At 30.3% G+C, this 11,764-nt stretch overlaps 1 protein-coding gene across 4 annotated transcripts; it reads left to right on the forward strand.

Annotated features, from left to right (window-relative positions):
• Positions 1-394: 394 nt before the first annotated feature.
• Positions 395-9,707, forward strand: LOC111291938 (2-aminoethanethiol dioxygenase, putative (DUF1637)). Of its 4 annotated transcripts, XM_022884074.2 has the most exons (7): positions 396-656; positions 1,120-1,260; positions 1,387-1,451; positions 7,004-7,149; positions 7,357-7,504; positions 9,078-9,281; positions 9,384-9,707. In XM_022884074.2, exons 3-7 carry the CDS (start codon positions 1,445-1,447, stop codon positions 9,500-9,502), a joined length of 624 nt encoding a protein of 207 aa, XP_022739809.1. In that variant the 5' UTR covers positions 396-656; positions 1,120-1,260; positions 1,387-1,444; the 3' UTR covers positions 9,503-9,707. The 4 variants fall into 4 exon arrangements, with proteins under 4 accessions (XP_022739808.1, XP_022739809.1, XP_022739805.1 ...); XM_022884073.2 differs by having other exon boundaries at positions 395-656; positions 1,252-1,451; XM_022884070.2 differs by having other exon boundaries at positions 1,120-1,451.
• Positions 9,708-11,764: the final 2,057 nt, after the last annotated feature.

The raw sequence follows: 11,764 nt of genomic DNA on the forward strand, positions 1-11,764 counted from the left end.
TTCAAAAATATAAATTCGAAATCTTTAAAAATTTTGAACTAAATTAAAAGAAAACAAAATCAAAGGCAAATGACATTCATCAAATGCTCTAAATTTTTAATAAATGACATTCTTCTAACTTTTAAACTTTTCGAAAATATATATCTAAAAAATTTAAAAATATTTCAAAATTGTATATGCAAAATGTCTTTGAATCTTTCGAATATACATTTCTAGATATACCATAAATCAAGATTCTTTGAGATATAGAAAAGTAATTTCAATAAAAATAATTAAATAATTTTATTAATGAATTTTTTGTCATAAAAAAATTTTGTATGTAAAAAAGTGAAAGAAATGGTGCATTTTTAAAATTCCTTTTATTAAAAGAAAAAAAAGGGCAAATCGGAGCCCCGAGAGGGCAATGAAAAAGCCCAAAAGCAAAGAGGAAGTTAATGACGTGTCCGAGATCGTGATACGCCTTTCTCACTTTGTTCCGTTGTTCTCAGCGATCCGCTTCTCTTCGTTACTTTCTTTTCTCGTCTGCTCTGCCACTCACAATTCATAAAAAAAAAAATAATAATAAATAAACAAATTCCTCCAACCCTCTTTTTTCTAAGTCTCCACGCCCATTTCTTGCAAACAATTCTATTATCAGTTTGATGGATCTCAAATTGGTCAGTTCAATTTTTACTCTATTTCCCCCTTCTTTCTGGTATTGCTTTTAGTTCTTGCAAAAATATGTATTTTGTTTATTTTCAATTAATTTTTTTTTGCTATTGTATTCTATTTCATGTTTATCGTGATTTTGATTTCTTCCTTTTTTTTTTCTTGGAAAACCTAAACCATCCGAGAAAAATAGATTCTGCTTTCTTTTGTATTTAACTTTTGTTTTAGAAAATCAAGATGCAAGAAACAATTGATGTGGTTTACTAATACTTTTTGCTTTAATCGAACTACTTAGGTTTTCTCAGGCCAGTTTAGAATTTGTTCTATTTTGGGAAGGTTAATGTAGCAATAGTAATTATGAAATTATGATTCAATCCTTGAAATTTGAAATAAGCGGGGCTATGGTTTTTATACTTATTCGATCAGTGTTTTGGTTGGAAATGAGTTAAATTTATTTACTCTGACTTGAAGGTGTACCTGTTAGATGGGGTGGTCGTAAGTGTGGTTAGCAACGGGGGATGGTGGAATAATTGCCATGCAGATCTACTACCGTCGTTTTAATTGGCAGATCCAGTTATCACCAAATTGTATCTTTTATCGCAGTATCAACTAGTAAGTTACTTGCAAAAAGGCGTTATCAGCTTACTGATATAGAGGCTCTTGGTCGGTTCAGTTAAGTTTGGTATCGTCTTTACCAAACATGCCGTATTATATACAGAGGCTTTATAATACTTGCAGAACGTCATTCTCACCCAATGGCCCTGTTTCTGAAGAAGCTCTTGAAAGAGTTCGTGCTATGCTAGGTATTCGCTAATATCATCCTTTCACCGCCTCATGTTTATTCTTTGAATTATGGTTGATCCAAGTATGCTATGCTTTATTAGTTATTGCTATTGAGATAAAATCCTGTCGATGCAGTTCATAATTTTATGCTTTTCTTCTTAAGTGGTAGTCATTGAATACCATGAAAGCTAATTTTTCTAGCATTTAGGTGTGATTTCATTTTTCAATGAAAAAGAAACATGCTAATGAAATCTGAGATTAATTAATTTAAGTAAGTTGAATCTTTCTTTGGATGACATCATCTGTTGGAAGTTGCTTCATGCCTTCCCTAGCATATCCATTTCTTGGCAAGTCCATGATCTACGAATAAATAGTTCCTTGCTTTTTGGCTGACAGGGATGCCAAGTTTCCCTATGGCTTTGTGATTAAAACCAAAAATTAATGAGCTTCATTGTTGGCTGTGTTAAGTTTGTAATTTTATTTTAGTTCAAAATTTTCTCTTGCAGGAAGAGGCTCTGACATAATTTAATTGGTAAAAATTTCCTGATTTGACTCAATTTAACTACAAAAATCATAAACTTTTGTTGATGAAGTGAATTTGAGTAGAGTGAGAAATTTGTTATCCTTCCCACTAGTATCTACATTGGAACTTCATTATGCATTTAATGAAATAATGCTTCTTTTCTTTGCTGTTATGCTCTATTTCATTTTATTTCTATTATATCACTACCAGTTGCCTTAGGCATACACCAATCTTCTAAATTATCACAATAGTCATCTTTAAAGCTCCCGTATCTTAAGTATGAAGAACTTGGTATATCACGAGTTCAAATTGCAAATTGTTTTGCTTTGATTGTCGAATACATCCTTAATTTTATTATGTGTTCAAATTTGCAATTAATGAACATAAAATTGTCGAATACATTAAGTAGGTTTTCACTACTTCAACATTTTCAACTCTTTTTCATGGAAAATCTTCCATCAAGGTAGTATTTGGTATCACTTTCCAGATCACCTTGGTGATCTAATCACTAGTAATTTTAGATTATTATGTTTAGAGTAATATCACTGTCACTAGTGATCTTAGGTCATTGTGTTTGGTGTTACATAGAAAAGAGAAAAAATATATCATTTAGCACAAAACACTCAAATAACACTATTTTTTATAATAAGATTAAAAAGAAATAAACAATTTCAATATTAATTGAATGAATTATTAATAATTTAACAATCCATTATTCTATAGGATTAGAAGACATGAACCAATTTTGATAAGTTTAATTCTCGAAAACAACCAATCAAAGTCATTGCCTTGTAAATGAACGTAGGAAAATTTATGGTAAAATAATTTAGGAGATCACTCCCCCTCAATGATAAAACATTTTGGATCGCCCCTCAAGTCAATGATCTAAGGCTATTGCCACATAAAATTCCTAATTTACTACTAAACATTGTGATCTAATCACACTAAATAGATCAACTTGGACTTTTAAGGGGATCACCTAATATCAAATGCCACCTAAGTGGTTTTGAAATTAGTTTTTAAAACGTTTGAAAAATTAAATTATTGAAGATTCTAATTTGTAATGGTTTAAAAATTTTCAAGGCTTATCAAATAACACCTAAGTTGCAATAATCACTTCTACCATGAAGAGCATTTTCATGATGTTATGGTATACTTTCATACTTAGTACTTTAACTTGGAATAATAGTAATTACACGCAAGGATATATAACATCTTGATCCAATACCAATTAACATAGCAACACATTTCAATATCTTCAACACTAAGAAAAATTTTCACTAGTTGGTTTAACAATCCAATGATATTGAAATGTGTTGCTATGTTAATTGGTATTGGATCAAGATGTTATATATTCTTGCGTGTAATTACTATTATTCCAAGTTAAAGTACTAAGTATGAGGGTATACCATAACGTCGTGAAAATGCTCTTTATGGTAGAAGTGATTATTGCAACTTAGGTGTTATTTGATAAGCCTTGGAAATTTTTAAACCATTGCAAATTAGAATCTTCAATGATTTAATTTTTCCAACTTTCTAAAAACTAATTTCAAAACCACTTAGATGGCATTTGTTATGAGGTGATCCCCTTAAAAGTCCAAGTTAATCTATTCACTGTGATTAGATCACAATGTTTGGTGGTAAATTGGGAATCTTATGTGGCAATAGCCTTAGATCATTGCCTTGAGGGGCAATCCAAAATGTTTTATCATTGAGGGGGATTGATCTCCTAAATCATTTTACACAAAGTTTCCTACGGTCAATTACAAAGCAATGACTTTGATTGGTTGTTTTGGAGAATTAAACTTATCAAAATTGGTTCATGTCTTCTAATCCTATAGAACAATGGATTGTTATGTTATTCATAGTTCATTCAATTGATATTGAAATTGTTTATTTCTTTTCAATCTTATTATAAGAAATAAAGTTATTTGGGTGTTTTGTACTCAATGATATATTTTTTCTCTTTTCCATGTAACATCAAATATTGTGACCTAAGGTCACTAGTAATAGTGATATTACACCAAACATAATAATCTAAGATTAGTAGTGATTAGATCACTATGATGATCTTGAAAGTGGTACCAAATACTTCTTTTATGGAAGATTTTCCATAAAAAAAGGGTTGAAAATGTTGAAGTAGTGAAAACCAACTTAATGTATTCGAAATTTTATGTCCTTTAATTGAATATACCCTAAAGCCAAACATAATAATCCTTTAATTACATTAATGTTATGTTCTTTCCTTTTTAATTTTTATTAATATATAATTCTAATAATGTCATATGTCGCTTTTACAAAAATTGAATAAAAGGTTTGCTCAATATTTAATTTTCAGCATCGTGCTGATCATTTTTTGTTGTATAAATTTAGTACTTACACTTTTTAGAGCTAAAAATTTGGTCCTTAATTTTCAATGTTGAATTTTTCAATTTATCAAACAACACATTAATTTCTAGCAAGATATAAAATAGAAAAGGCCTAGAGTTCCTGATGTCTGATTGTAGAGATGCAGGTGCATTCTATATATTTGTCAACTTATTCTTCAAACTCCTCTTCCAACCTTTATTGGTGTCCATGATGAGGGACAAGAAGTCCCAATCCCTTGATGTTTGGAGTTTTTGAGATTTATTTACTGAATATGATTGTTTTTCCATAATGGTAAGTAAGCAATATTTTAGTAAAATGCAGTAATGCTCCTTAAGCTTTTTGCAATATTTCATTTTGTTTATGACCTTTAAAACTGAATTTTTACGTCTGCAACCTTTTAAAAATGTTCCAAATTCATCCATTTCATCCACCATCATTAAAAAATCAACAAATATTTCATCTTAATACCACGTGAATATCAACTTGGCATAAATCCCCACCCAAAAGATCAAACAGACCTTTTTTTTTCACATGGACATCCAAGTGTCAGGGGCCTACCTAACTTTGCCACATAGACGTCCATTGGTGGAAGATTCTGTCTGATTTTAATGGAGGTTAGTGGAATAGATGAACTTGGAACATCTTTAAAAGGTTGCAGATCAAAATATCAGTTTTAAAGGTCGCGGATGAAAATGAAATACTGTACAAAAATTACGGATATCTGGTGCAATTTAATAAGAATTTTTATATGCTTTTTTGGATAATGCTTTTTTTTCTCATTTCTTCTAGAAACATTTATCATCACTTTATTCCTTTGTTTTGTACCTCTCATTTGCTTTGGAATTGAATTATTATAGTCTATATTTAGTTGATAATTTTTAATTTAAACTTATACTTTTACCCTTCAAAGTTAAGATAAATTCACTTAGACAACTTTGTTGAAAACTATAGCTCTACCTTTCTAGGTACCATTTTCTTCTGTACCTCTGGTCACTAATTTTCAGCAATCTTTTTCAACATTAATTAATATGAAGTCTGAAAATGTTAGGATTATTTTTTCTTTCATTGTAAACCAAGTACTGATTTTTGCTACCTTATTTTATTACATGTTTATGCAAACAGCTATTGATTGCTTTACCATTATTAGTGTAAATTAGATGAGAAGGAAGTTAATGTTTGGCATACAGGCTTGAGCAATTTTTTAAATTAATTGCTGTTATATTTGTCCTATTTTTGCAAATGCAATGAGAAAGTGCATCAATTAAATAATGTAGACAGTTTAAATCTTTGAGATAAAAGTTTAAAATAGCTTTGTTGGTCATAGGCTCAATTGACATTGATGAATGCCTATTTACGAGCTAGACATCTCCAGCTTTAATATTTTATGAAAATTAAATTGGGCTATACAACAGTGTTGAAATTTAAGATATTTGAGTTTACCAGCTAGGCAAATGCATCTTTCATATTTTTATGTAAATTTGATTGGGATATAAAAAAATTTTGAATAATTGGAGAACACTAAGTTGATGTTTGCCATATGGATGTATTTAACGAAAATAAACTGTTCTTTTTTGGGTTCTTGAAGTACTTGAGGTTGCTTCTACTTGACAAAAAGGTATTTGCTGATGAGGTTTGTAGATTGGTGGATCGAACATCTTAAAGTCATCCATATGTAGCATAAAGTTGGTAGTTGATTTCATCTACATGAAGTTTGTAGATACTAAGTTCAAATTTACCACAAACTTGCATCATACTCATTCCACTCCAAGGGATATGTCCATATTTTTCTTGATATAAAAACTTTTATGTTAGAAATATTAAAATTTTTTTATATTGATGTTAAATGCTTTTTAATTCAAAAAAGAAAAAAATTAATGAAGAATTAATAGAAAATATAGAAAACTAAGAGTTTTATGTTTGCAAAAACAGAAAGATGATTTGGTTTTGAAATGCATGAAAATTAGAGATGGTTAATTCATTGTGGAATGGAGCGGTATGAAGTTAGCAGTTTATGAATAACTACAACATACTGAAATTTATTCTCAACTTTTTCTCTCTTCAAACAATAAAAAATGTTCAACTTTCACATAACTTCTTCTCAACTGAACTCTTTCCCTCTCTTTTAGCTTTCAATCTATAAATAATTATTCTCCCAATTTCTCTTCCTTTTTTTAACACTCATATAGGTGGGTGTGTAGGTGGCTAGTCTAAGTTGACTGTCATTAGTTTATGGTAGAAATGATTTTCTTTCTGGTCGGAGAAAGAGTGCGGATACTGATGGTGGGGGAGGTTGTTCCTTGTTTGGGAGAAGGTGAAGATTGTCTGTTTATAGAGATTAGAGAGCTTATTTCACGCTTCATGCCCCTCTTGTCTTATATGACTCACTCGCTATACTAACTATTTTTTATTGAAGGACTTGATTCACGCCCCCCACCCCCCCCCCCCCCCCCGCGCACCCCCAAACCCCACAATAATCATATAGTTTTGCTTCTTGAATTTTACGATATTCAATTTACTTAATGAAAAAAGGGCATAGAAGCTGTTATAGACTGTAGAATAGATGCTGTAGATTGTGTTAGTGTAGATAATAATTTATGTGGATTATTTGTTTTACCATGAAACTCCAAGTTCCATAGCATAATCACTGCATTTCTAACCCTAAATGTCATTTTACTTCAGAGAAAATGAAGCCTTCTGACGTAGGTCTGGAACAGGAGGCGCAGGTGGTACGCAATTGGTCTGGTCCTGTACATGTGCGGAATGGAAGCCATCAGTCATTGCCACCAATTAAGTATCTGCACTTACATGAATGTGACAGCTTCTCTGTAAGCACAAACTTTATATTACCTGTCACCTTTGTTGCTAAATATATCACCTGTCATTGAGTGCATATAACTTTTTAGAGTTTTAAAGTGAGTAAATTGCATTTAGCTGGAAATTTGCCTAGAACTTATTACACTTTCCTTGAAATTACATTTAATCTTTCAAAATTGAGATTAACTGACTATTTTTGTTTTTCTCTTTCTTTACAGATAGGAATTTTTTGTATGCCACCTTCCTCTATTATACCTCTGCATAATCATCCAGGAATGACTGTGCTGAGCAGGCTTATATATGGCTCATTACACGTGAAATCATATGATTGGCTTGATTCAACAGAACCTGAAGATCCATTACAAGGTGTGTGTTTAGCATTCCCATATTTGTTTGATGCCTATTGACTAAACCATGATTAAGGATGTTCATAAACTCATAGGTACTTGTGTATATTTGTATGTAATTGGCTCTGTAGTGAGAACCTCCATTATATTCCTTGAAACCTCATTAGTCCCATTTTTAATTCTTTTTCTTTTCAGAATAACTTTATTTCAAGAGTTTTCTCTGGTAATTTATCATAGAAAATTTAATACCTTTTATAAAGTTTTGTTAATCTTCTGATGTTGGAAATGCTATGTAACTCCTGTTCTTTACCATTTGGCCTCATAGGATTACTATTTATGTAAGACTTGAGTGAGAAATGGACCTCTTTTTAAATCTATATTTACTTTATAATATAAAATTTTCTGTATAAGCTGCATTGCACTTAGTTATCCATGTGCTAGTGGTTTGTTGGTTCAAAAGTAACAGAGGAAATATTTTTAGATTGAAGTTTATTTTGATTGACAATTGTGTGGAATAGGAGGAAGAAGTCTAAGGAAATACTGAATGCTGGAGGTCTTCTGGTTACAGCTAATGATTCTTTAAATAAGGAAGATGTAAAGAGCCTTTTTGCTGGCATCCAAGGAAGTGAGAGGCCTGTTGAATTCTTTGATCTTGTGATGATGTAGTTTATTTCCAACTTGTTGAAAATGCTTGTGACATATTTCTTTTTCAACTGCTTTGGTGAAATATTTTGAGGCTTGTTTTTGGGTTGCTAATGTACTTTGTTAGGGAGTGCGCACAGTTTGACTTGAATGGAACTTTCATCTTTTAAAATTTCAGTTTTTCCTTTTTGAAACCAAACCAGACCAGATGAATAGTTATAGAAGCCAACCAAAATTTTTTTCTTTTGGATTTTGTTATGAGTTTTCCATTCAGGTGGATTTCTAATAACAAATTCTATATAGAATTTAACCCCATCCACATATTTTTAGCCCTAATTCAAATTAGAATCATTTGCTGAAACAGAGATACAGAACTGATGCAGTGGGAAATTTAGAATCAAAGAATGTGTTCTTATGGTTATAATTGTTGACTTTAACTCAGTGCAAAGGAAAGCAATTGTAAGAAAGTTGATGAACAAATAGGTCTTGTGGATGAAATAATTATTCAATCTAGGGGTATTATGGTGTAAGCTGACTTTTGAAGGGCTTGCTAAGGTAGTTGCCCCATCTATGCTTTTTTTTAATTTTGGCTTGTCTGCTAGATGGTTGGCTTGCCTGAAGCATGCAAAGCGGAATGGAGGCTAATGAACATGTGAAATCAAATAAATTGGACTTCTTAAATTTGTATTATATCTTCTTTTATTATTATTAATATAAGTGATTTCGGGGGCCTATGGCAGCAAAAATTGTCTATCAGCACCATTTGTAAATATAGATGCTACTTCAATAATAGATGTTATATCATTGTTGATAATTTGTTCACTGATAAAGTGTTGGCATATCTCTTATTTTAAATAATGCATTTTCCCTTCACCCTTCCCAGGGTATAGTGGGCGTATATATATTTCTTCGATCTTTGACTCTGATTTGCTTATTCATGGTGTTTATAGCAAGACCTGCAAAACTTGTTAAGGATACCGAGATGACAGCCCCTTGTGCAACAACAGTACTGTATCCCACAAGTGGAGGTAACATTCATTGTTTCAAGGCACAGACTCCCTGTGCTATTTTTGATATTTTATCTCCACCATACTCTTCGGAGCATGGACGACATTGTACTTACTTCCGGAGGTCTCCAAGAAGGGATTTACCTGGTAAGAAATATAATTTTGAACCTAGCTTCTATAATCTGTTGTCAGATGACTTTTGGGAAGACAACTGCATCCACTCTTATTCATTTCCTTGTTTAAATGAAGGTGAGATTGAAGTGAATGGAGTGACGTTCTCTGAAGCGACTTGGTTAGAAGAGTTTCAGCCCCCTGACAACTTTGTGATTAGGAGAGGGCCGTACAAAGGTCCTGTTATTAGAACTTGAAATATTATTGTACCATCCATTCTAATGAAGAAATTGGGTCTTAATAACAACAACATTGGATGGGCTATAGAAGTTAGGTATTTGGCTTGTACATATTACTACACCAATGTAAACCTTTGATTTACTGACCTCACATTTTATTGGTGAGATGGAGACTCAAAGTTGAGAGGAACTTTGCAGCGCTTAATGACAATTCTTTTTTCGATTTTGTTTGCTCGGTTGGTGGTATCTTTTGTGGTCTTGGTGTGGTAATTTGGCCACTTTGTTATGGATCTCTGAAGCCATGCCGTGCCATGCCATGCCATGCCAATGACAATTCTTTTTTCGATTTTGTTTGCTCGGTTGGTGGTATCTTTTGTGGTCTTGGTGTGGTAATTTGGCCACTTTGTTATGGATCTCTGAAGCCATGCCGTGCCATGCCATGCCCAAACTTTGTCAAACATGCGTTGCACTTTCCGAGCCATAAAAAAAGTGTCTGACGAGGATAATAGCTTACTTCAATTTTGATGTTTACTTAAAAATCATATAAAGCCTGCTGGCCATCTTTCCAAACTATAGTTCGTCAGATTCGGACTACTGATCAGATCCGTTGAATCGATGATCTGATATTTAAATTGATTTGATTTTATTATTAGATTAGATTGGTAATTAATCCGTTTTAATCGGTGATTTGATATTTAAATTGGTTTAATTTTATTATTAAATTAAATTGGTAATTAATCTACTTCAAACTGTATTGAATAGGTGAATTGGTTATTTAAATTGCTTTAAATATGTGATTCGATATTTAAATTGGTTTGGTTTTATTACTAAATTAGATTGGTAATTAATCTACTTCTAACTGAATTGAATTGGCGAATTGGTTATTTAAATTGATTTGGTTTTATTATTAGATCAAATGGTGAATGGGTTATTTAAATTGATTTGGTTTTATCATTTGATCAGATTGGCAATTGATTTGCTTCAAATTGTATTGAATTGACGGCTTCATTAATAAACTGATGTACCGAACTTTGTTGATCCGGATGAGTTTTGAATTTTCTAATAAAATGATTCTAAAAATTGTTATTAATTTAGTTTTATAATTAAAATTATGAATTATCGTGTTATTTAACTAAAATAATATATTTTAAAGTAAAATAGAAAATCAAAAAATAAAATTTAAATATAATGGTGCTGTCCTTTCATGCGTTTTATGTATACTAAAAAATCAACTTGAAAAAACGTAACTTCATTTTTATTTTTAGATGATACGGTCACATCAAATTAAAGGATAAAGACTTGATTGGTTAAAATTAAAACTTTATCAATCAATTTAGAGCTTAATTAGTTTTACATCAAATATCATCATTTGGAAGGTACTTATTTTTTATTTTTATTTTTTTAAATTTATATTTCACATGAACTTTTTTCTTTTTTAAGAATTTAATTTTATTTTATTGTATTTTTAAGTTATTTAGGGTATTTATTTTTATTTAGTCTTTTAAATTAATATGGTTGAATTATTTGAAATTTTGACTAGTATTTTTAGAATTTGAGTTAGGAGGTTAAGTGTTTGAATTTCAAATTAATTTTTGTACATTGTAACGGTTTCGAGAACCGTTAGATAAATTTGAAAATAAAAAGAAATTATTAATTTTTTTTAATTAGATGTAGTTGACCATCTATTAAAACTTACTTTTTAATAAAATTTTAAAATTAATTAAAATTTATTAAAAAGATAATTTTTTTGTCTACGAAAACAGTTTAAGCTCGAAAGTCGATTATATATGAAAAAGTATTAATACCTTCACAATGCCCGTAAAAAAGGAATTAATTAATTATGTGTTGCCTTTTAATTTTAACAATAAATCTTGGGATTTAAAAATTAATTTTTTTTATTGTAAAAAATATATTTTTATTTTTAATTATTTACTTGAAAAATAAATAAGAATCTTGTATATTGAAAAATTCTTAAAAATATTTCAATACTCTGACTATATTAAAAGGAACTTTCTACTTAATGAATTCGTAAGAATCACTACTCAAAATTTTAAAAAATAATATTCTCGACGATTCATATTTATCTTTAATATTTATATTTATCAAGCATACTATAAAATATGATATATATAATTTAAAATCAAATAATGTTTTCTAAAAATTTATTTTTTATATTTAAACGAAAAATTTTTATAAAAAATTATTCTAAATGCTCTAATATATTTGCGGCATTTTAGAAAAATTTTCTTACTTAAAGATTCTTCAAGAATTACTATTCGA

The sequence above is a fragment of the Durio zibethinus genome, chromosome 10, assembly GCF_047325235.1.
Source record: "Durio zibethinus cultivar Kanyao isolate XHJ-2024 chromosome 10, ASM4732523v1, whole genome shotgun sequence".
Taxonomy (NCBI): domain Eukaryota; kingdom Viridiplantae; phylum Streptophyta; class Magnoliopsida; order Malvales; family Malvaceae; genus Durio; species Durio zibethinus.

Coding starts and splice junctions, on each gene's coding strand:
- LOC111291938 (XM_022884073.2), top strand. CDS start 1,349: ATGCCGTATTATATACAGAGGCTTTATAATACTTGCAGAACGTCATTC. Junction 1,452..7,003: donor AAGAGTTCGTGCTATGCTAG/GTATTCGCTAAT, acceptor ATTTTACTTCAG/AGAAAATGAAGCCTTCTGAC. Junction 9,282..9,383: donor TCCAAGAAGGGATTTACCTG/GTAAGAAATATA, acceptor GTTTAAATGAAG/GTGAGATTGAAGTGAATGGA.